Source organism: Thamnophis sirtalis, unplaced genomic scaffold (genome assembly GCF_051295495.1).
Source record: "Thamnophis sirtalis isolate CommonGarterSnake01/CBP01778 unplaced genomic scaffold, rThaSir2_p1.2 scaffold_4, whole genome shotgun sequence".
Lineage (NCBI taxonomy): Eukaryota > Metazoa > Chordata > Lepidosauria > Squamata > Natricidae > Thamnophis > Thamnophis sirtalis.
Window position 1 is genome coordinate 65,474,899 of NW_028261384.1, and position 22,163 is coordinate 65,497,061.

General features: G+C 42.6%; 1 protein-coding gene across 1 annotated transcript in view; it reads left to right on the forward strand.

The window, feature by feature from the left end:
- The window catches only part of BBS9 (Bardet-Biedl syndrome 9), a 363,446-nt gene that overhangs the window by 55,452 nt on the left and 285,831 nt on the right, over positions 1 to 22,163 (forward strand). Inside the window, exons 6-8 of the mRNA XM_087713067.1 lie at positions 8,405 to 8,579; positions 12,581 to 12,662; positions 19,191 to 19,371. Of these exons, the coding sequence (XP_087569193.1) occupies positions 8,405 to 8,579; positions 12,581 to 12,662; positions 19,191 to 19,371 (438 nt within the window). The remainder of the gene's footprint in view (positions 1 to 8,404; positions 8,580 to 12,580; positions 12,663 to 19,190; positions 19,372 to 22,163) is intronic.

A 22,163-nucleotide genomic window follows, 5' to 3' on the forward strand; every position in this document is an offset into this window, starting at 1 on the left:
TCCGCCCACAGATATCGGAGTTGGCTGCCTTATCTGTTAGAGGCGACCTCTGCATCTTCCACTCTGATAGGGTCATCTTAAGACTGGATCCTGCATTTGTCCCAAAGATTAACACAGTCTTCCACAGAGCGCAGGAAGTGATACTCCCAGACTTTTGTCTTCGCCCCAGGCACCAGAGGAAGTAACTTGGCACAAGTTGGACATGTGGTGGGCGGTGCGCATCTACATCAAGCGGACCGCTCCATTTGTGTCTTTCCATCTGGTTTCCATGGGGAAGAAAGACTATCGGACGCTGGCTCAGAGTGAGCATCAAGATGGCTTACGAGACTCAGGCCAGACCGGTTCCCCCGCGTATCACAGCACACTCTACGAGAAGCGCTGCGACTTCGGCCGCCTGGGCTACTCAAGCGCCGATTGAAGAAATCTGCTGTGCTGCGACATGGTCTGGTCCGTCTCTATTCATCCGTAATTACAGACTTGACACTTTCGCCTTCGCTGAGGCGTCATTTGGGAGGAGAATTCTACAGAGAGTCATGGCAAGAACCGCGGCCCCGGACATTTCTTCTTCCCTCCCAACTTCGACATAGCTTTGGCATGTCCCGTGCTTGGACACTCCAAGCAGCGCCTAGGAGAAAGACCATTGGCTTATCTGAATGGTCGTTCTCTCGGCGCTGCGGAGTGTCCAAACCCACCCTTAAGGTGGGGGCGCGAGGTGTGTTATTAGCACCTACATGTCTTGGACTTGGACTAGTTCGGTCATGGACTATTGATCTCCTTCATTTTTTGAAACTAAGCCTCTGAGGCAACCAAGAGGCGGAGCTACAATCAAAATTAAACTCAGTTCCTTGGGCAGCAAGCTGAAGTTAACCTGTGCTTGGACACTCCGCAGCACCGAGAGAATGACCATTCAGGTAAGCCAATGGTCTGTTCATTTTTATCGGCTGTACCAATATGATGTATCCAATGAACATGTCCTTTGAGGAATCTACATGCCTTGGAGTTCTAATTTCAAAGGGTGCATTAATCAGAATGCTGACAACTGTAGCTTGATGGCCTCAAGTTTCTTCATACCTAGCAACTCAGAAACCAGAGACTCGCAAAAAACAGCCTGTTTCTCAGCCAACTCTTGGGCCCTGCAGCATTCAAAATTCATTCCCCCGTCCCAGCTTCTGAGAGAGGCACCCAGATGATGTGATGCAAGCCTCAATTTCCTACAGAGACAGTCTCATGGCAGCACTGTGCTATTTTGAAAGCAGGTGTTACTCTTGTGATCTTGTAGGAGTTTCTTTTTTTAAGGATGCTCTGTTTTAAATAAATAAATAATTAAAACAAAACAAAAGCCTTCTTAAAAAGAGAGCCTTCTATAGAATTGTGCTTACAGAATAGCATGACGTTGCCATAAAGCTGCCACTGCAGGAAAGTTGAACTGCAAGCACTTGCTGACAAAAGGATTTTTTTAAAAAATTTTTAAAAAAGATTTTATTGGTAAAAAGAAAATACAACATCCATAACTTGTAAAAAACAATACAACTACATTTCGAGATATTCCCATACTATCAAATCATTATAAACATCAAAGGTTAGGTATCTTATTCCTTCCCTCCCTCTTCTCTTCCCCCCTTTCTTCTTTTCCATACCCTTTTCTTCCCTCCCCCCTTACTTCCTTTTCCCCTGCCTTCCCTCCTTTCTTTTCTCCTTTCCTCCTTTCCTTCCCCCTCCTTTCCCTCCCTCGATCCCCCCTCCTTCACACATACCTTCCCTCCTTCCCTTCCTCTTTCCCTCCTCCTTTCTTTTCTCTTAACCTCCCTCCTTTCCTCCCTCCTTCCTTCCTTCCTTTCAACACTCCTTCTCTCTTTCTTTCCCTCCCTCTTTCCCTCTTTACTACCCTCTCTTCTTCCCTCCCTCCTTCCTCCCCCAGTTTCTTCTCTTTCTTCTCTCCTTCTTTCTTCCCACCTTCTTTCCCTTCTCTTCTTTCTCTTCCTCCTCTTTATCCTTCCCCCTTCTTCTGCCTTTCCTATTCCTCTCCTTTCTCCTCTCCATCCTGACTTCCCTACTGTCCTCCTTCCCTCCCTTCTAACCTTTGTTACATTTGCATATTTTCCTCTGCTGAGGACAACCTGGTTCTCTTTTCCTTTCCTTGCTTGAAGAGGCAAGGATTATAAGTCCTCTCGCCTCATCTAAAATGAAGTTTAATCGCTAATTTCATGCAGGTAATTATAGCGGATTTCCTATCAGCTTTTTTAAGTTTTCCCAACATTGTAGTGTAACAAAATTGCTCGACGGTGGGTTCTCGCCCCTGATACATTTCTCCTTTCGCTTATCTCTCAGTTGTTGTATATTGTTCATTTGAGTTATTGGTTTAATCGTATTAGGTTAGTCAGCTATCTCTTTTTATGTCTAAGTCTTCACTGACTCATCAAGCCATTTGTACAGCTTCTCCCAGACTGTATAAAAGTCTGTATCTTCTTTGTCATTAATTCGCATCGTCAATCTGTTCATTTCTTAAAAAGAGAGCCTTCTATAGAATTGTGCTTACAGAATAGCATGACGTTGCCATAAAGCTGCCACTGCAGGAAAGTTGAACTGCAAGCACTTGCTGACAAAAGGATTACAAGCTGAAGCCACTTGTGATGTCTCCTTTGGATGATGGCTCATCCATGCCTTCCTCAGAGGCCTTGGGGTGTGTGTGTGTGTGAGATGAGAGCATTCCTGGCATGTCTGGTATTGCTGACCCTGAATTGTCAGCTAAGCATGCCTTGCAGGTCATTGAGGAAGAAGGGGAGGAGCTGCCGGCCTTGGTAAATGCTAGAGAACGCAGGGCAGAGAAATGGAGATCTGCCAGGTTGATGGGGAAAAGGCCCCACCCATTTTAATGGGCTGCACCGGGAGGGGCTATTTAGCATGGCAGGCACAGGGAAGCATTGCTGGAAGCAATTTATGTGGGTCATAGCCAGATGGTTGTTTGTGTTTCTGGAGCTCTGCAGCTCATAGATTTAATTCAGTTGCGGAGAGCATTTATGTTCATGTTTGGAGCAGCCAGTTATCTGTTCGGTGGACTAATTGGTCATTGCCTGAAAGGTTAGTCTGGAGCTTGTTCGTGGCTGGATTTGATGAAAATGACCCCCTGAACTTCTGGCTTTGACTTTTCCTGTGACTTCTCCTTGCAAGTCCTAAAACTTGGACCACCAGACTTGTTGACAAACCTCAGTGGAGGCCCCTAATATCAGATGGGATTCTGAGCTGTTTTTGTTTTTGGAACCTATCCAGGATTTGGCTATCAGTCTGTTTTGCTTTTGGTTATCTATTTGGTCATGACACAAGCCAATTACTATGCTAAGCTTTCAAATGGGGGTTAGCTGAAAACCTGAAATGGAACTGTTGAGGGAAAAGACTGAATAAAGCTCTCTACACCAACCCTGACATGTGGGTGAGTGGTGGCAGCACACCACTTTACACATCTTGCCACTAGTCTGAATTGCTCTGGATGGATGGGAAGAAAGCTCAAGCATGAAAACTTGTCCTGGAAGTCACCTTCCTATCCAACCAGTTGGTGCAGCTGCAAGCCCTTCCCAGCCCTTTGCAAGTGCCCAGTGGCCAGCCAAGAGAAATTTGATGGGAACCCTGCTCAGTTCCTCGCCTTTTTTGGACTATGTCAACTATTTATGAGTCTGAGACCAGATGATTTCCAAACTGACCCGGAGAAAGTAGGTTCCTCATCAGTCTGTTAACAGGAGCAGCTGAATTGTGGGCCACCCCGCTCCTCACGCAGCCCAGTCCATTGTTGGAAGACTGTGCAGGGTTTTGCTTCCAAATGAGGGTCATGTTCGAAGATCCGGTCAAGGCGCACAGAACTAACTGGCAGTTGAAGGAGCCCATCGCCCTGTAAGCAAATACATCTCAGACGTCCGACTTACCAGGCAGGATTTGAGATGAAATGAAGAGACCCTAATGGGTCAATTCCAGAAAGGTTGTTCTGTGAGATCCTGGACAAGTTGGTATGGACAGACTGCCCAAGTACCTTGCAAGCCTTAATGCATCTTTGCCTGCATAGGGATGGTCGACCAGCAGTGAAGGGCATGGCAGTGAGTGGCAACTGCTCCAATTCCCAGAAGCGTTTGTGAGGATCCTCCATCTCTTGTGGAACCCATGCAAGTGGGAAGGTTCAGAATGCGCCTCATGGGGGCAGATAAGGATTGGAGCTTGTGCTTGTATTGCAGAAGGCCCGGTTATCTCACAGCCAAGTGTCCTGCAAAGAAAACACCAGCAAAGGCAGGAAATGTCTCGCACACAACCTAGATGGTTCTCCAAGTTGTGTACTTTCAGGAGTGTGCCAGGTGTTAATGTCCCATGCTACGCCAACCCGGCATTTGGTGGTGGCAGTGATGTTGACTATACCCAGAGGTGAGAATATTCTCATGTAAGCCATGGTGGATTTGGGGACTACTACAAACTTTATGGACACTGCTTTTGCCTCCAAATGGAAGGTGCTACAGCATAAGGTTGCCCCATCTCTTTTGGTGGAAACCATTGATGCCGGCTGCTTTGGTGAAGTCCAGTAGCTGTGGCTTCTAAACTTTTGCAAATGCATGTGGGAAACCACATGGAGTGGTCGGATTTCTACGTGGTGTCCGCACTGCATTTTCCAATAGTGTTGGGTTTGGAATGGCTCCGAGCACACCTGCAGGTCGCCTGGTCAAAGGGGGGTCATTCAGCTCAACAGTCCAAAGTGTCGGTCACATTGGATTCATGTCTGTGCTGCGGAACTTCCCTCCACTTTTTCCTTGGACTTCCTGGTCAAAATTGCTGACTTTGTTGATGTGTTTGGGGAGAAAGAGGCAGAGCAGATGTCCCCTCAACTTGGTTCCAAACACCAAGTTTCCTGTGGGACAAATCTATTCCTTGTCCATACCAGAGCTTGAGGCCCTCAAGGACATTATTGAGAATAACTTGAAGAAGGGCTTTATTCATTCATGAATATCCCCCTTGGTGGCCCCAGTCCGGTTTGTGAAAGAAAGGTAGGGGGAACTGTGGCTTTGTTGCAATTATTGGAAGCTCAATGGATTACTGTGCAGAATCTGTACCCGCTCCCACTCATTCCAGAACTTATAGAGCATTTAATGCAAACTCAGATCTTCACAAAGTTGAACTTATGGGGGCTTACAACTTAGTGAGAATCTGCAAAGGGTACGAGTGGAAGACAGCGTTCCGTACCTGGTATGGGCATTTTGAATATGCAGTGATGCCATTTGGACTCACGAATGCCCCTGCCGTGTTCATGCATTTCATGCATGATGTGTTTCAGGATTTCTTGGACACCTTTGTGGTGATCTATTTGTATGACATCCTGGTGTAATCGTCATCCACCAAGAAACACTGGTCCCATATCAGAACGGTACTCCAGCACTTGCAAGAGAATCACCTCTTTACAAAGCACGAGAAATGTCAGTTCGCCCAAACCACTATCAACTTTTTCGATCATCAGATTTCACCCGAGGGCATAATCATGTACACAGAAAAGATCCAATCCCTGCAGTCTTGGCAAACTCTGTGATGAGTAAAGGACATCCAGAAAGTATTGCGGTTTCCAATCTATTATCGGACATTCATACCCCAGTTTGCCACGAGAACTGCTCCCTTGACTCAATTGCTACAGAAAGGGGTACAATTCATATGGATTCAAAGGAGCAACATGCCTTTGAGTGGCTAAAGGAAGCATTTTCTATGGATCACATCCTTTTCCATCCTGACCCATTGCAACCTTCGTGGTGGAGACAGATGCGTCAGACATCGCAGTGAGAGTGGTATTGTTGCAAGCTCCCCTGAACTCAAAGCATCTCTTTCCTTGTGCTTTTTACTCGCACAAGCTAAACCCTGCCAAGTAGAACTATACCATCTGGGATAAGGAGTTGCTGGCAGACAAAGTGGCTTTTGAGATGTGGCAGCTCAGTATCAGATCGAAATGCAGATGGACTATCGGAACCTGGAGCACCTGAACACGGCTAGAAAGCTCAACCAATGGCAAATCTGATGGTCTCTCTTCTTCATCCACTTCAATTTTTTGAGTAAGCTATAGTATAGTATAGGAACCTGAGAGCCAATGCTTTATCACAAAAACTAGAGTGCACGTGGTCTGGGGATAATAAGGTGCTGCTCCAGTCGGTGATCCCTGTAGAAAGATTCATGGCGACCCAAGAACCTGTCGATGTGAAGGAGCAAATCAGGTGGTCACAGTGTCAAGACTTGTTTGCCCAGGCAAGAGATGCAGAATTAGACTCGTTTGAAAGTTCATCGACCCCTTGGTCATGCTCGGAGGACCTGTTAAGGTTTCAGGGAAGGATTTATGTGCCAGAGGGGTCTTCCCAAAGCTTGATATTGTGCCAGTGTCACAACAACCCTAAATTGGGGTATTTTGGCTTGCTCAAAATGTTGCACCTGGTGAGATGAGTGTTTCGGTGGTCGCAGATGCGCCACGATGTAGAAACCTGTGTAATATCATGCCCGGCATGCTGGCAAGCCAAAAATGTGCCAAGACCGCCACTGGGTCTGTTGCAGCCCTTGCCTACAACAGAGAGGCCTTGGGGAAGTGTATCCATAGACTTCATTACCCAACTCCTGAAATCGCAGGGAGCCACAACAGTGTTGGTGGTTGTGAACATGCTAACCAAGATGGCCCATTTTGTGCCATGTGTGGGATTGCCTACTGCGGAGAAATGACCCGGTTCTTTGTGCATCACATCTTCTTGCTGCATGGCGTACCTGAGCGGATAGTGTCCGATCAAAGTACCCAGTTCACACTCAGTTTTTGTGGGTGCTATTGGAACTGCTTCAGGTGCAGCCATGTCTCTCATCCTCTCAGCATACGAAGACAGACGTGGGCATGGAACAGATGAATGCTGTGCTGGACTAGTATTTATGTTGCTACGTGAACTACCAGCAGGACGATGGCCAGCATGCTTCGATTCACATGTCTCCATTCTTGGTGACCTATGGGTTTTATCTGTGCATGTTTTTGTTGACCATGGCTGATTCACCTGTGCCTGCAGTCACAAATTTCCTGCAAGAACTCACTGCTATGCATTGTGTCTTGAAAGAGCAATTGGAGTGGGCCAAGGAGGAGTATAAAAAGTTCACAGATCAACAACGTCCAGATATACCTCCTTTGGTGGTTGCTGACCATGTCCGGCTCTACATGTGGAACCTACCCATGATGAGACCATCCTGCAAATTTTACCACCGATTCCTGGGCCCATTCCCAGTGTAAGCAATCATCAATCCAGTGGTGTATCAGCTGACCTTGCTGGCCTGCATGCGCATCCATGTGGTATTCCAGCGGTCCTTGTGCTGGCCAGACCAAAATTATGATGGACCCGCCAAAAGATATTTATGACAATAGCAATAGCAATAGCAATAGCAGTAGACTTATATACCGCTTCATAGGCCTTTCAGGCCTCTCTAAGCGGTTTACAGAGAGTCAGCATATTGCCCCCAACAATCTGGGTCCTCATTTTACCCACCTCGGAAGGATGGAAGGCTGAGTCAACCCTGAGCCAGTGAGATTTGAACCGCTGACCTGCTGATCTAGCAGTAGCCTGCAGTGCTGCATTTAACCACTGCGCCACCTTGGCTCTTTATGACCCAGTTCAGAAGTTCTGATGGCTGAGTCTCCTACAAGGAGACTGTGGGAGTAATCACATTTCATGCACTTGGCAACTGGTCTGCATTTATGACTATTTTCATTATCCTGTACTCATATGACAACAGTTTATGACATTTTTGTCAAAAAGTGGCATTTATTTCTGGTTGTCAGAAAAAGTGCCCCACTTGAAGAATGGTTTTGTTTAGCAACCATGGCGTTCATTTAATATCCATGGCATCTGCTTAATGATCACTCAACAATCATGATATTTGCTTAACAACTGTTACAAAAAGTTATAAAATTGGGTTGGTTGCATGATGACCTGCTTTACAAATGTTGTGATTTATGACCCTAAGCTCAATTGCAATTTTAAGTTGAGGACTACCTATGGTTTGTATAAAATGATGTATCTTTGTAGGATGAAATATAATCATTTGTTATTACAAGCTTTTAAAAACATTCCTTGACATTTTGGTAGATTTTTTGTTTTGTTTTTTAAAAAAAATCTGGAGAGAGACCATAATCTAAGGTGAAGAACTATAATCATTTAAATTTCTTTACCCTTTACCTTATTTTCCAGTTCTGAAGAACCTGACAAATAATTTTATTTGTTGGTTATATCACTCTTCATTGAGGGATGTATAAATAATCTCACAACATGCTTTCAGCACAGAAGCATGTGCTCATAGGATCATAGAGAGTTTCAGCAACTTTTTAGAGATGAAGATATTAAAACATGATCACTTCTTTGTTTTGCTTTTTATGTAGGTCAAGATTTGATCTGTGTACAGTCTGTGGATGGAATGCTTATGTTGTTTGAACAAGAAAGCTATTCGTTTGGACGTTTCCTTCCTGGCTTTCTTCTTCCTGGTCCACTGACATATAGTTCTAGAACAGATTCATTCATTACCGTCTCTTCCTGTCGGCAAGTTGAGAGCTACAGGTGCGTTTAGACATAATACCTGCGGCTCTTTAACATATATTTATATAAAAATTTAAGAATGATTTATGTCTATGAAAATCCAAGCCTTGAGTTAATTAATGTTCCATCTAGTTATTATATATTTTATGCCAGAGGTTTTATCTAAATATTCTAACTGAGTACTATGAATTATCCTGCTACTCTCAGTATTACTTAATGCCTGAAAGGCACATTAAATTTTATGGGTTCTTTGTAGTTTCTTTGCATTACAGATATCACTTTGCATTTTCACATAATGTCTTTTAGAAATCTTCTGAAGATAAAAAGATTTTTAATGGAAATAATTTGTTTACTGAATATGTAGAAGACACAGCTCCTACATTTTCCTTTCCCCACTATAGAGGTTCCAGAGATCCAGAGGTCATCTTATTCTAGTGAATAAAGTGGGCTATAAGCAAAACACTCTTGAAATATTATTTCAACACAATACTCTCCTTTTTTATTGCCAGCTATACTTAGCTTCCTGCCAATCCTTCCTTTAGAGAATAAAAAATATTTACAAAGTGAAGGGTTAAGTCTAGGGATTGAAATTGAGATAGGTAGATAGCAAGGAGCATGTATTTATTTTCAATGTAATTCTGCAAAAGCAGATTAATTGCATCTTTGGGTACTAAAGGAATTTGCCAATGTTTAGTTTATATATTTTTGAGAAATCATGAAGAAATTGGTAAAGTACAAGATATCTGGAGGAGGGCAAAGGTCCCTATAGTTAGGAAAAGGAAAAAGAGAACTATTCAGTATTAGAACAATTAAATATTAGAGCAATTAAAAAGATGTAGCTCTTGAAAGCAATGTGTTAGTTATCAGAAATCACTAAGTTTTACTGTCTTATCAAATTTACTCTATCACAGTTTTGGATCAGGTAATTTATGTATTAGTTTGTAGGAATTATGTGGGTGTAATTCTAAGGGATCATCCAATCAACTGATTCTAAGTGGTATATAACTCATATTCATAATCAATTATTGAAATAAATACATACTAAAACCAAGATCATACATCATAATACCACCATATATACATCAGGAATCAAACATTCCAAAGTAAAAATAATTACTTATGTAGAGTAGTAGTCATAAAACCATCCCACTGAGGCATATTGAAGTAGCCAAGTCTCTTAAGATATAAAGATCAGGAGGGAGGGGTCGTCTGTTTCTATTTCTAAGGTGTGAATTTATAACAAAACACATACCTCCTTGGCTCTGTAGATGGCAGTCTCAGATTGAGAGGCATATAAAGAGCCCCCTCTACAAAATTTTACCTAGATTCAGTATGTATATTATGCATGTTATTGAAAGAAAGTCATCCTAAGATGTCCAAACCCTTAACTATGAAGGGTGTTACAGATGATAGTCAGCATTTTGAAATGCATCCTGAAAGCTATGAGCAACCAACACAGCTCTCAAAATAAAAGTTTTTTTTTAATGTAGGATCCTTAGTATTCTATGAGTTACATTAAGAGGCATTATATTAATGCGTTCTGATAATCCATAGCTATTCAGGTTGCTGCATTCTGGACTAACTTTGTCATCTTAGTACTTTTCAAGCATAGCACTATATAGTGGATATTGCAATAATCTTTAAAAAAGTAACTAAAGCATAAATGACACTTATTAAACATCATATTAGCCAAGCATTTGATAAGGCGCCTTGTAATAGCTTGATAGTAAGGTTATCTAGAGAGCATAACAAATACATAGAGGGTGTGAAAATTGTACTTCAAAAAGATCATGCTAAGAGGTGAGAAGCCACCAATGTTTGTTCATCAAACTGGCCCAGGCATTGAGTGAAATTTTACAAAGTTTAGTCCTGAGTCCAGAATTTTTCACTATTTTCACTAAAGACTAAAAAGATGAAGGAAAGCTTATTCAAATTTAAAATTAGACAAAATAACTATAATCCTAGAAGATGTGTATGGAGATTCTCAGTCATCCAGGTCATGGTTGTCCCAAAGATGCTTTTTCAAGAGGCAACTGACATTCTGATTTTTTCTTTGAAGATGTTTTGCTTCTCATTCAAGAAGCTTCCTCAGAAAGTCCAGTTGTTTCTTGAAAAAGCACCTTTGGAAATTCTAGAAGTCAAAAATACAATTCAAAATGATCCAGATCTGGCCTGAGGCTGCCCTGGAGACAGAGAAGAACCAGCCCCTGGTGCATCAGCCCCAGCCCTGGCCAGCAGGTGCTGATCTATAACTTGATGGCCGAGCCGATGAGGCCATGGAGGTGCTAGTGATGGGCTTGGTGCTCTTGTATAACTGGATGATAGAATGTAGTCAGCCTTAGATCCACAACCTAGAGCCGAGGTGGCGCAATGGTTAGGGTGCAGTACTGCAGGCCGCTTCAGCTGATTGTTATCTGCAGTTCAGCGGTTCTAATCTCACCGGCTCAAGGTTGACTCAGCCTTCCATCCTTCTGAGGTGGGTGAAATGAGGACCCAGACTGTGGGGGCGATATGCTGACTCTGTAAACCGCTTAGAGAGGGCTGAAAGCCCTATAAAGCGGTATATAAGTCTAACTGCTATTGCTAACTCCCCCCCTCCCTGAGCTGGTGAGGAATCGCTCTGCCCCATTAGTGCTGCCCCATTAGCCTTGCTCCCTGGGCGCTCACTGCCTCCTATGTGGCCCTCAATGAGATGCTCGACAATCACAGATTTCAATGAAATTTGGTGTGAACATGCACACACATCCCCAATAAACATTGGTAAAGCGTTACATGTGCCGATGCAATACTTGCTGAGATATAGTCATTTATGTGGCCCCCGCCCCCCCAATACCACAGCTTTCTACAGTATGACCCTGAGGGTTCAGCAACCTTCAGACGTAATATCTCTGGCAATATTTTGTTGAGAGATATAAAAAGCCAAACTTTAACCTTTTTCGAGCCGCAATACTTTTTGGCCAACTTTGCTCCAACTTATATAGACGGAGATCACTCATGAGAATGTTTTTATTATTTTGTTTAATAGAGCACATCAAGTTATACAAGATGGCCACGTCTCAACCAAACATTGCTGGAAATACTATGTCTTGCTGAACCCTCAGAGTCATACTGTAAAAGGCTGCCGTATGGTGTGTGTGCATGTGTGTCATACAAATGACTATATCTCCGCAGGTATTGCATCAGCACATATAACAATTTACCAATGTTCATTGGGGATGTATGTCCATGTTCACACCAAATTTCATCGAAATCCGTGATGGTCAAGCTGGGCACTTTTCTGAAATCAGACAACTTGACATAGAATGACCAAATATCTTTTAGTTGAGCTGTGTTCACTTGCAGTTTTTATTCATAAAAAGATCTATTAATTAGTCATTTGAAGATAACACACAAATTCCTAGAGGCATTTGTCTTTAGACATATATTCTTTTGCTACAATTAAGTTTGGAATTTGCAGATACAAACATAGGAAACAATATTATGTAGTGTTCTTTTTGTATATATTCTAGTGTAACATTTTTCTTGTGAAAATCATATATGTATGTGTGTGTGTGTGTGTGTGTGTTTGTGTGTGTGTGTATGTTATATTTGTGCTGATAAATAAATAAAGGGAGACTAGTATAGATCTATTTCAAGCTATATATATATATATATATATATATATATATATATATATATATATATATATATATATATATATATAGCTTGTATGTATGTATGCATGCATGCATGCATATGTATGTATGTATGTATGTGTGTATATATATATATATATATGTATGTATGTATGTATGTATGTATGTATACACACACACACACACACACACACACACACACACACACAGAGAGACAGACACATATGACTATGCAGGTCTTGGTATATTTGGGTCTTTTCCCATGTAAGATTGAGAGTATCAAGATTTTGACAAGGTCCCACTCGCCATCTTCAGGCTGGTGCTTTATTTATTTATTTATTTATTTATTTATTTATTTATTTGTTTGTTTTTTTGTTTAAACTATAGGTATCAAGTACTTGCATTAGCAAAAGATGCTGAAACACAAGAAACTGAGCAACAAAAAATTGGATCCGGAAAAAAACTTGTGGTAAATTTAGCTGCACAGATCAGTATATTACTTAATTTTTAAAAAAAAAAAAACACATGGGAATAGGAGGGGAATGAATGTTTTATGAAGAGTAGAACCATTTTTTCTGATTTTGAACTGATTTTTCTTTTACAGGAGTTAATGCAAAACAACTATCTTAAGATAACAAAGATTCAATATACAGTATATACAGGTAGTCTTCAACTCACTACTGGTTGCTTATCAATCGTTCAAAGTTATGACAGACCATCAAAGTTATTTACAACCCAGTTCCAAAATTCTGTTGGCTTCTCTCCCATCTAGTTCTGCAACTGGCTCCTATTTCAAAACCTTTTGCAGTATCCCAAAGTCAAATTATCACAATTTATGATGGTCTTGTTGAAAACAGGAGTTTATTTCCAGTTTACAGCAAACCTGGCCCATAGCAAACAGTGAATTCATTTAATGACTTCTGCATTCACTGAACAAGTGCCATAGAAAAGATCATAAAATAGAATCAGTTACATGATGATTTGCTTATGGCTGCAAGGTGTGTGTGTGTTTATATAAAATGAAATTTTTTATATATGTGTATATAATTTTATACGTGTATGTAATTTATAAATATATAAAATACATTTAAAAATATAAAATATAACACACAGAGATATATACACATACATGTACATATATACATACACACACAAACACACACATATTTTACCTGCTTTTAATTTCAATAAAAATGCAAATATAGCACCAATAATAATTGTTTTACTGCCAATTTTTTGTAATGCAGAATTGGAGTGCAGGAAGGATTTGTAGTGTTGTGTAATATAACAAACTGGAGAGTTGCAAGTAGCTTATTGCCTCTTCATGTATAAATAACAGTGCTATTGCTTACAAGTACACCTAACTACAGTACATATAGCCTAATTTTAACTCTAACCCTTTCCTTGGAATAAATCTCACTGAGTTTAATAAAGTTTTTTTGTACACAGATCTATATAGGATTGTACTATAAATTAATTTATATAGTCACAATCTTCAATTCCATCATGGGGTTTATGCTGGTTTCCTAAAAAGAAATCCTCCATATCAATAGGGGAAAACAAGGGGCTACATTTTTATAGTTGACATCATTTTAAAAGGACCTGTTGAAATGTTGAATACTATGGAAAAAGTAAGGAAAAGTTTTATTTCATGTTATATGTACAAGGTGGGTGTCTTTTGTACAATTTAATCTCATCCTGGCATGTGTTTTACCACAATCTCTGAAGTGGGGCATGGGAGGAGTCTCAGCTGGGTATTGTCATGGCCCATCTGCCCGGAGACTGAGGTAAATCTTGAGGCCACATCTCTACCCCTCCTCTGACTCTCTCAGATTAACCTCAGTCTTCAGCCCAGAAGGAGCTAAATACCTGGCTCTCCTCGGCGTGAACTTTTCCCTTTTTTTCCTTTACCTTAAAAATCTTTTTACCTTTTGAAATTGTACCTCTGTGAGGAATTTACCTTCAAGCAAGTCGTCGGATGATCCTCCTCTCGTGTGCTCAGCAATCTGCCTGACACAGTAGCGGTTGCGCTACTGAGAGGCCTAGGAGCAGCAGCCCAGCGGTGGCACAGGAAGGGCCATCTCCGGCCTACCCAGAGCTCTCTCAGGCGTTCCAGGAGATCTTAGTTAGAGCCATTGCCCAGGGCATCTCCTCGGGCATGCAACACCAGTTTCAAGGGCCTAGGAACAAGGCAGTCCATAGGACACCTTGAGGCCATCTAGACCAACTCGGTCTTTCTACCTCCAGAGACCTTAGAGAGGAATCCCTTCCACAGCTAGTGAGGAGTCGGAGTCAGAGGAGGGGGAGATTACGGAGATGGGTTTCTCTGATGAAGAGGAGGCCCAAACCCCAGAGGCCTCATCTATCTTGGGCTTATTCCCACCCACTCTCTTTAGCTCCCTACTGCGTAAAGCTAAGGCCACAGCAGACCTGGATGCTCCAGTAACCAATCAGGACACTGCCAAAGCTGGGAAGAGTGTGGGAGCCAAGAAAGGTCCTTTCCACAGACTGCAGGTGGAGAAGGAGGAAATTCCTACCCCAGACCCGTTCCTAGAGGTGCTCAAATCACAATGGGCCCAACCAGGAACCTTTCCTACACCTGAGAGCAATGATTGCAGGTTTTACAACATTAACATGAATTTTGATCAAGGCTTGCAGGTTCCATCAGTGGACTCTCCAGTGGTAAGCGTGGCATCCTCCTCACCGGTGGTCACAGGAGACATTTCCAACTGCCTAAAACCAGAGGACAGGAAAGTGGAAATAATCATGCGCAGGACGTTCCAGGCGGTATCGTGGGCAATTAGGGCTGCCACGCAGCCTCCTTTTTTAACAGGTCTACCTTACTGTGGCTGGAAGAGCTCCATGACAGAACCCCGGCTTCGGACGTCAGACTCCTACAGGACATCACAAAGGTGATGATGGCCACCCAATTCTCAGCGGATGCCACACTGGATGTGGTAAGATACTCTTCCAGAGCTCTAGCCTGTTCAGTGGCATCCAGGCATTTATTGTGGCTGCGTAACTGGCAGGCGGAGTTCCGGGCAAAGTGGCATTTAGCAGGCACAGAGTACACAGGAGGGCAGCTGTTCGGTCCATCCCTGGACACCATCGTCATCGAGGACAAAAACAAGCAGAAGGTCTTTCTGTCCACGTCCAGACAACTGGATCATCGTTCAGCACCGTACCCCAGAGGTTCCAGTTTTCAAGCACCTGAACAGGAATTCCAACAACCATGGTACTCTCCAGGTTTCCCAGACAGGGAGATAGACAGTTCTCTAGGGACAGGTTCAGGTTCCAGCAATCTAACAAGCGCCCCTTTCGTGGGGGAGGCGGCCACCCCTTCCGTAGAAATAAGTGATTTGAGATCGAATCACCCTATCGGTGGCTGGCTTTCCCTACTCGCGGATCGCTGGGCGGACAGCACCACAGATGCTTGGGTGTTGCAAACTGTCAGGTTCGGTTTCCACCTGGAGTTCCGCTCACAACCCTGAATAGATTCTGAGTTTTCTCTTCCTCCAGGAACCCGGCCAAGCGCTCTCTTATGTGCAAGGCTATCCAGCATCTCCTGGAGATCAGAGCGGTAGAGCTGGTACCAGAGGGAGAGAAGAAATCTGGTTTCTATTAGAACCTCTCCGTGGTCCCCAAGAGCTCTGGAGGGTGGAGGGCCATCCTGGACCTTAAGTTACTCAATTCCAGGCTGGTCTACCGTAGGTTCAAGATAGCCTCACTCAGGTCCATCCTAGAAGGAATTAGATAGGAGGACTACCTAGCATCCATTGACCTCACCAAGGCCTACTTACACCCGAACACCCCAAGTTCCCCAGGTTCTCCTATGGGGACAAACATTACCAGTACAGGGCTCTCCCCTTCGGTCTAGCCTCTGCTCCTAGGATGTTTACCAAGGTACTGGCCATGGTGGCAGCCCAAATCTGCTCCAACCTGGTCCGACTACACTGCTACCTTGATGATTTCCTGGTATTAGCACCTTCGCTAGCTCGAGCAGAAGGGGACTTAGGGCTCACCATCACCACACTGAGATCTCTGGGATTCTCGGTTAACCTCGAAAAGAGTCACCTGACACCCACCACCGGACTCCAACATTTAGGGACCATTATTGACTCGATGGGGGGGGGGAGGCTTTCCTCTCAGAGGAGCGCAGGGATAACATTGTGCAAATGATTCTAGAAATTTGGAGGGTTCAATCTGTCTCTGTAGCCCTTCTTTCCAGGCTTCTCGGCAAATTCATCTCCTGCATCGGGATAGTGCCTTGGGCCCGACTCCACGCCCGGGAGCTGCAGTGGTTCCTGCTTCCCCACCAGAGAGACGGAACAAGCAATGCAGAGTTCAAGGTCAGGATGCCACCCCAGGTACGCCTCTCCCTCCGATGGTGGGCATCCCCAGCTCTGTCCAAGGGCTCCATGTTCAGGGAGCCAGACAGACTTGTGTTAACTACAGACGCAAGCCTGTTCGGTTGGTGGGCACACCTGGATTCCCAGCTGACCCAGGGAAGGTGGACACAGACCGACCTCTGCAAGAGCATCAACTGGTTGGAGCTAAGGGCGATTCACCTGGCCCTACGACGTTTCAACACAATGGTAGTGGGGAAACACATCCTGGTCCTCATGGACAATGTGGTGGCCAAGGCACACATGAACAAACAGGGAGGCACCCACTCCAGGTCACTGCATGATGAGGCAGTGAGATTGGGAAACTGGGCGGAATGGAACCTCCATCGATCCGGGCAGAGCACATCTCCGGGATGGAGAACCACCAAGTGGACTGGCTCAGTAGGGAGACTGTAGACCACTGAGAGTGGCAACTTCATCCCAGCATCTTCAACCAAATCTGCCAGAGGTTCGGGAGTCCGTTGGTGGATCTCTTTGCCTCCCCGACGAACGCCCAGCTCCTGAGATTCATATCACGGTTCCAGACATGGGAAGCGATGGACAACGACTCTCTGCGATGCCAGTGGCCATCAGGTCTTCTTTACACCTTTCCCACTCTACCTCTCCTTCCCGGGGTGCTCAGGAAAATAGTACTAGAGAGGGTAAAGGTCATTCTGGTGGCGCCATACTGGCCACGGCGCCCCTGGTTTGCAGATCTAATAAGAGCTGTCCATCAGACCCCATTGGAGGATCCCTCAGGGGGAGGTAACCCTGACCCATGGGAGTCTGCTTCACCCAGACCCAGACTGGCTCCAATTGACCGTCTGGAGATTGAGCGGATTGAGCTAAGAGAGGCCCAAATTTCCACCAATATCATAGGAACCATAGAGGCGACCAGGAGGAGATCCACCATTCGCATCTATGATGCGACTTGAGTCTCCTTCGCGGCCTGGTGCCGCTCAGCTCAGGTAGAACCAACAGTGGCCACAGTTCCACAAGTCCTGGACTTCCTCCAGGGAGGCCTGGAGAAGGACCTAGCCCCTAGCACCCTCAGAAGGCAGGTCTTGGCCTTGGCCACTGTCCTGGGGGGAGTGGGCACACAGTCCTTGTCCCAACTCCCCATCATTAAACGGTTCCTCGGGTGCAACCAACCTCAGACCCCCGGTGATTCACCGTTTCACCTCGTGGAACCTATCTACAGTGCTCCAGGCTCTCCTGGAAGCACCCTTCAAAGCCTCTAAGGGAGGTGAGTCTTCAGCTGCTCACGCTCAAGATAGCGTTCCTCGTGGTTATTACCTCAGCCATGAGGGTGTCAGAGATCAATGCACTGTCAGCCAGGGCAGATCTCTGCGTATTCCATAGTAACAGGGTGGTCCTAAGGCTCGACCTGGCCTTCATGCCAAAAATTAATTCTCCCTTTCATAAGGCTCAGGAGTTCATTCTCCCAAATTTTTGTCCAGCTCCCTCAAATGGGAGGGAGAGGTCTTGGCATCACCTGGATGTCAGGAGGGCGCTGCACATCTATCTGAAGCGCACCATGCCCATCAGGTGGTCGGAGGGCCTTTTCGTCTCCTACCACCCAGGAACAAGTGGAGTGAAGGTCTCCCCAGCCACCATCAGTAGATGGATCAAGCTAGCCATATCCAAGGCCTACGAGGCACAGGGACTTCAGGTGCCCAAGGGCATCACCGTGCACTCCACCAGGAGTGCAGCTACTTCGGCAGCCTGGGCCACCCAGGCCCCCATAGAAGACATTTGCAGGGTAGCAGCATGGGCTTCGCTCTCTCCGTTCATCAGACACTATAGACTGGAAGCCTTCGCCTCGGTGGAGGCATCCTTTGGGAGGAGAGTCCTCCAGAGATTACTGGATACTCGGGGGGATTCAGGCCCTATGGACCCTCCCAAGGGCATTTAGCTTTGGTAGGTCCCAGCTGTGACTCCTCCCACGCCCCACTTCAGAGACTGTCAGTTGGTCTTACCTGAACTGCATGTCTCGAACGATGGCGTGGGAGCAGTCACTTCCCGCCCATAGTGCGCCCCGCACAGGGTGGGCCTGAGTAGAGTGTTACCAGTCAGGGACCAGGAAGGGAGGGGGTTACCCTGTTCAAGAGACGCATTGACTGGATCATCGGTTAATCTGGGAGAGTCAGAGGTGTAGCCTCAAGATTTACTTCAGTCTCTGGGCAGATGGGCCGTGACAATACCCAGCTGTGACTGCTCCCAGGCCATCCTTCAAGACATGCAGTTCAGGTAAGACCAACTGACATTCTTTTTTATTTTGAGAGAGGGCTTATCTAATTGAAAGTAATTAAAAGGAGAAATCAAACAAAACTAAAACGCAATATTTAAAAATATTTCTTACAATAGGCAATTTTATAGACCAGGAACAAATTACTCTTTCATTTACCTAATGATGTGAAACCAATTTTTTGGTTTATGAAGCTTATTCCTTTTCTTAAATAATGAAATATAATGAAATTAGTGTATGCCATTTATGGCTTTGCTATGAGGTATTTGTCTCTGGTTGAAAAATAATATTAATTCAAGTGAATTTAAAGCTGCTGTTAACATATGCTCCACAGTGCTGTATCTTGTCTCTTCATCTGTTTAAGGTGGACTGGATTTCAAACATTGGGGAGCAAGCCCTGGACATATGTGTTGTTTCATTTACTCAGCTCGTTTCCAGCATATTTGTTCTTGGGGAGAGAAATTTTTTTTGCTTTAAGGATAATGGACAAATTCGATTCATTAAAAAGCTTGACCAAAGCCCAAGTTGCTTTCTTCCATACTCAGGTTTGTGAATAAAAGCAATGATTAGCATTGTTGTAAAGCAGTTTTACAAGTTCTAATTCTAGCATGTCAACCAAGATTATACAATTGTAAATATTATTTGTCTGTAACAATACCTTTAACCTTCAGTGCTTTCTTTTTTTTGAATTTTTTTATTTTTAAACAAACAAACATAAAACATAAAACCATTTTCCAGTTACATACAGTGTGTCGATTGGTTACAAAACTTTTGTGCTTTCTCACTTACAATTTATATAGAATCTCATATTATCAATCTGATATATATGTATACAATTATGATCATTATTAAACATTTTTTTGTCTATAACTATTATTACTTCTTTTTATGTGGAATATTCTAAATTTGGAATAAATTTATATTATAGAATTTCATTACATCATCCTAAAACCATCCAGTAATAATACATCTTTATATTATATTCTGTATAAAATTGTTTATCTTTGGTTACAAAACTTTTGTGCACCCTGCCCGTAGTCCTCACTTACAATTTATATAAAATCTCTTATTATCAATCTAGTATATATGTATACATTATTATCATTGTTAATCATTTATTTGACTATAACTATTATTACTTCATTTTATGCGCAATATTCTAAATTTAAATAAATTTAAATTAATTTTTATTATAGCATTTCATTACATCATCCTGTATCCATCCAATAGTAGTGCAATCTTTTATCTCTTGCCATTTGTAGTATTTGTGTTCTAATTGCTTTCTTGGTAGATCTTATATGGACTTCTCTTGGCAACTTGTTTTTCACTGCATATCTTGTAAAGACTCGAAACCCCTCGTCTGTTCCTTCCATCAACTTCTCTTTGGTTATCACCGATGCTTCTGCCAGAATTTCTATCATTACTTTTGCCAAATTTTCTCCCTTTTCTTCTATATTCTGGAATCTGAGGTAAAATTCTGATCTGTTGATCTCCCATTCCAATATTCCACTCTCATCTTTTTCAACCACGCTCAATCTGCTGTCAATATCTCCAATTTTCGTATCTCTTTGTTCATCTTTTTCTTCAATTTTGAAATCCGTCCTTATATTTCATCATCATTTGGTGGATATTCTCAATTTTTTCATGTTTTTCCTGTTTTTTGTTCAATATTCTCTGTTCTCTTTTCAATGTTCTTTGTTCTTACTTGTATTTTTTGAATTTCTTGCAGAAATCACCTGCAATGTCACTTCCTTTTCTTTTTCATGCTGCAACATCATCTGTATTGAACTTTTCCTCCAGATAGTAAACACTGCCACTATATAGAATCCAAGGCGCTTTTATTTTCCAAACAAGTTCACTGCAATCTTCTTTCTTTCAACTCCAAGCTTTCTTTTCACTCCAGTCCAGCTACTAATAGTACCCCGGAGGACACCTGTATAAACAGTCCGTGCTCATCCCGCTATCATTTTCAATAAACAAGCTCAGAGTCTTTGAAATGCAGCATCAGCTCTTAATTTTGCACAAGGTTATCAAATGCTCAAAGAAAGAAAAGAAAAACAATGTTTCCAAGCCTCTAAGTGGCAGTGTTACTTCTTTTCCTCTACTTTTACTTCCCTCTTTATATTCCAAACTTAAGGAAAAAAAGAAAAATTTTTAAAAAGAAAATTCAATAGAGCATTGAAAATAGAAAAAGAAAGTCTTAAACAATAAGTATTAAAAAAGAAAAATAGAAGAAAAAAAAATCAATCCAGTTCAAAAAATAAGAGGCGTTTCTAAAAAATTCTATAACACCCTAAGTTTGACTCAGGCTTAATCTAGCCGCTTGACCTCTTCTGTCTTCAATTTTAACTTTATTTTTGAGCTTTGTTAATAGAATGTTAATAGAATTCACACAGTCCTGAAATTGTTCCTCAAAATCCCCTAAATTTATAGGCTTGGAGGTTCCCACTTTATACCCTCTAAATTTCCCAAATTTTTAAGTCTTGTTTAATTTTTCTTCTTTCCTTTTCGCCCCATAGAGTGTTCTATCAAATAGTCTTAAATAATCCAAATTGGCCCACCAAATTTCCCCAAATGTCTTTAATGCAAATGTTACATTTCAAAGACTCTGAACCTGTTTATTGAATGATAGTGGAATAAGCATGAAGGATTGTTTATACAGGTGCTCTTCTGGGTCACTATCAGTGCATGGCATTTGGGTTTGAAAGAAAACTTGGAGTACAAAGAAAGAAGATTGCAGTGATCTTGAAAAGAGAATTGCTAATTTTGTTTAGAACTTAACATAAGAGCCTTGGATTTTATACAGTGGCAGTGTTTTTCTTTTCCATTTTTTCTCTACTCCCTTACTTTCCTTCTCATTAGCTATTCCCAGCTGATCTGAGACCTTTTGGAGAAGAAGTCTGCATTTCTCCTTTCCTTTTCTTAAAGAAGGTGTGCCTCTTTTCTGTTTTTCTCATTCTTTTTTTTGATGCAAATATAGGCATATATTTTCTCTTTTTTTCCTTCTGGATTTTGTCATTTTACTCCATTGAATTGGGCTAAAGTAAAGAAGAACCTGAAGACTTTTATTTTTGTTCCTTTTTATTTATTTATTTTTGTTGTTGTTGTTGTGATTGACTTGTAAAAAAAATTTCTTTTCTTTTTTTTCTTTTTAAACAACTGGAACCAATTGGATTAGGGCATACAGGAGCCTGGATTTTTTTTCTTTTCTTTCTTTTTTCCATTCCTTTTTTCTTTCTTATTTTATGGTCATTTGGGATTATAACTGCCCTTCATATAAGAAGATTAAGGTATAGAAGAACAGGAAGACCTTGTATTTCTCAACTATCATACAGTA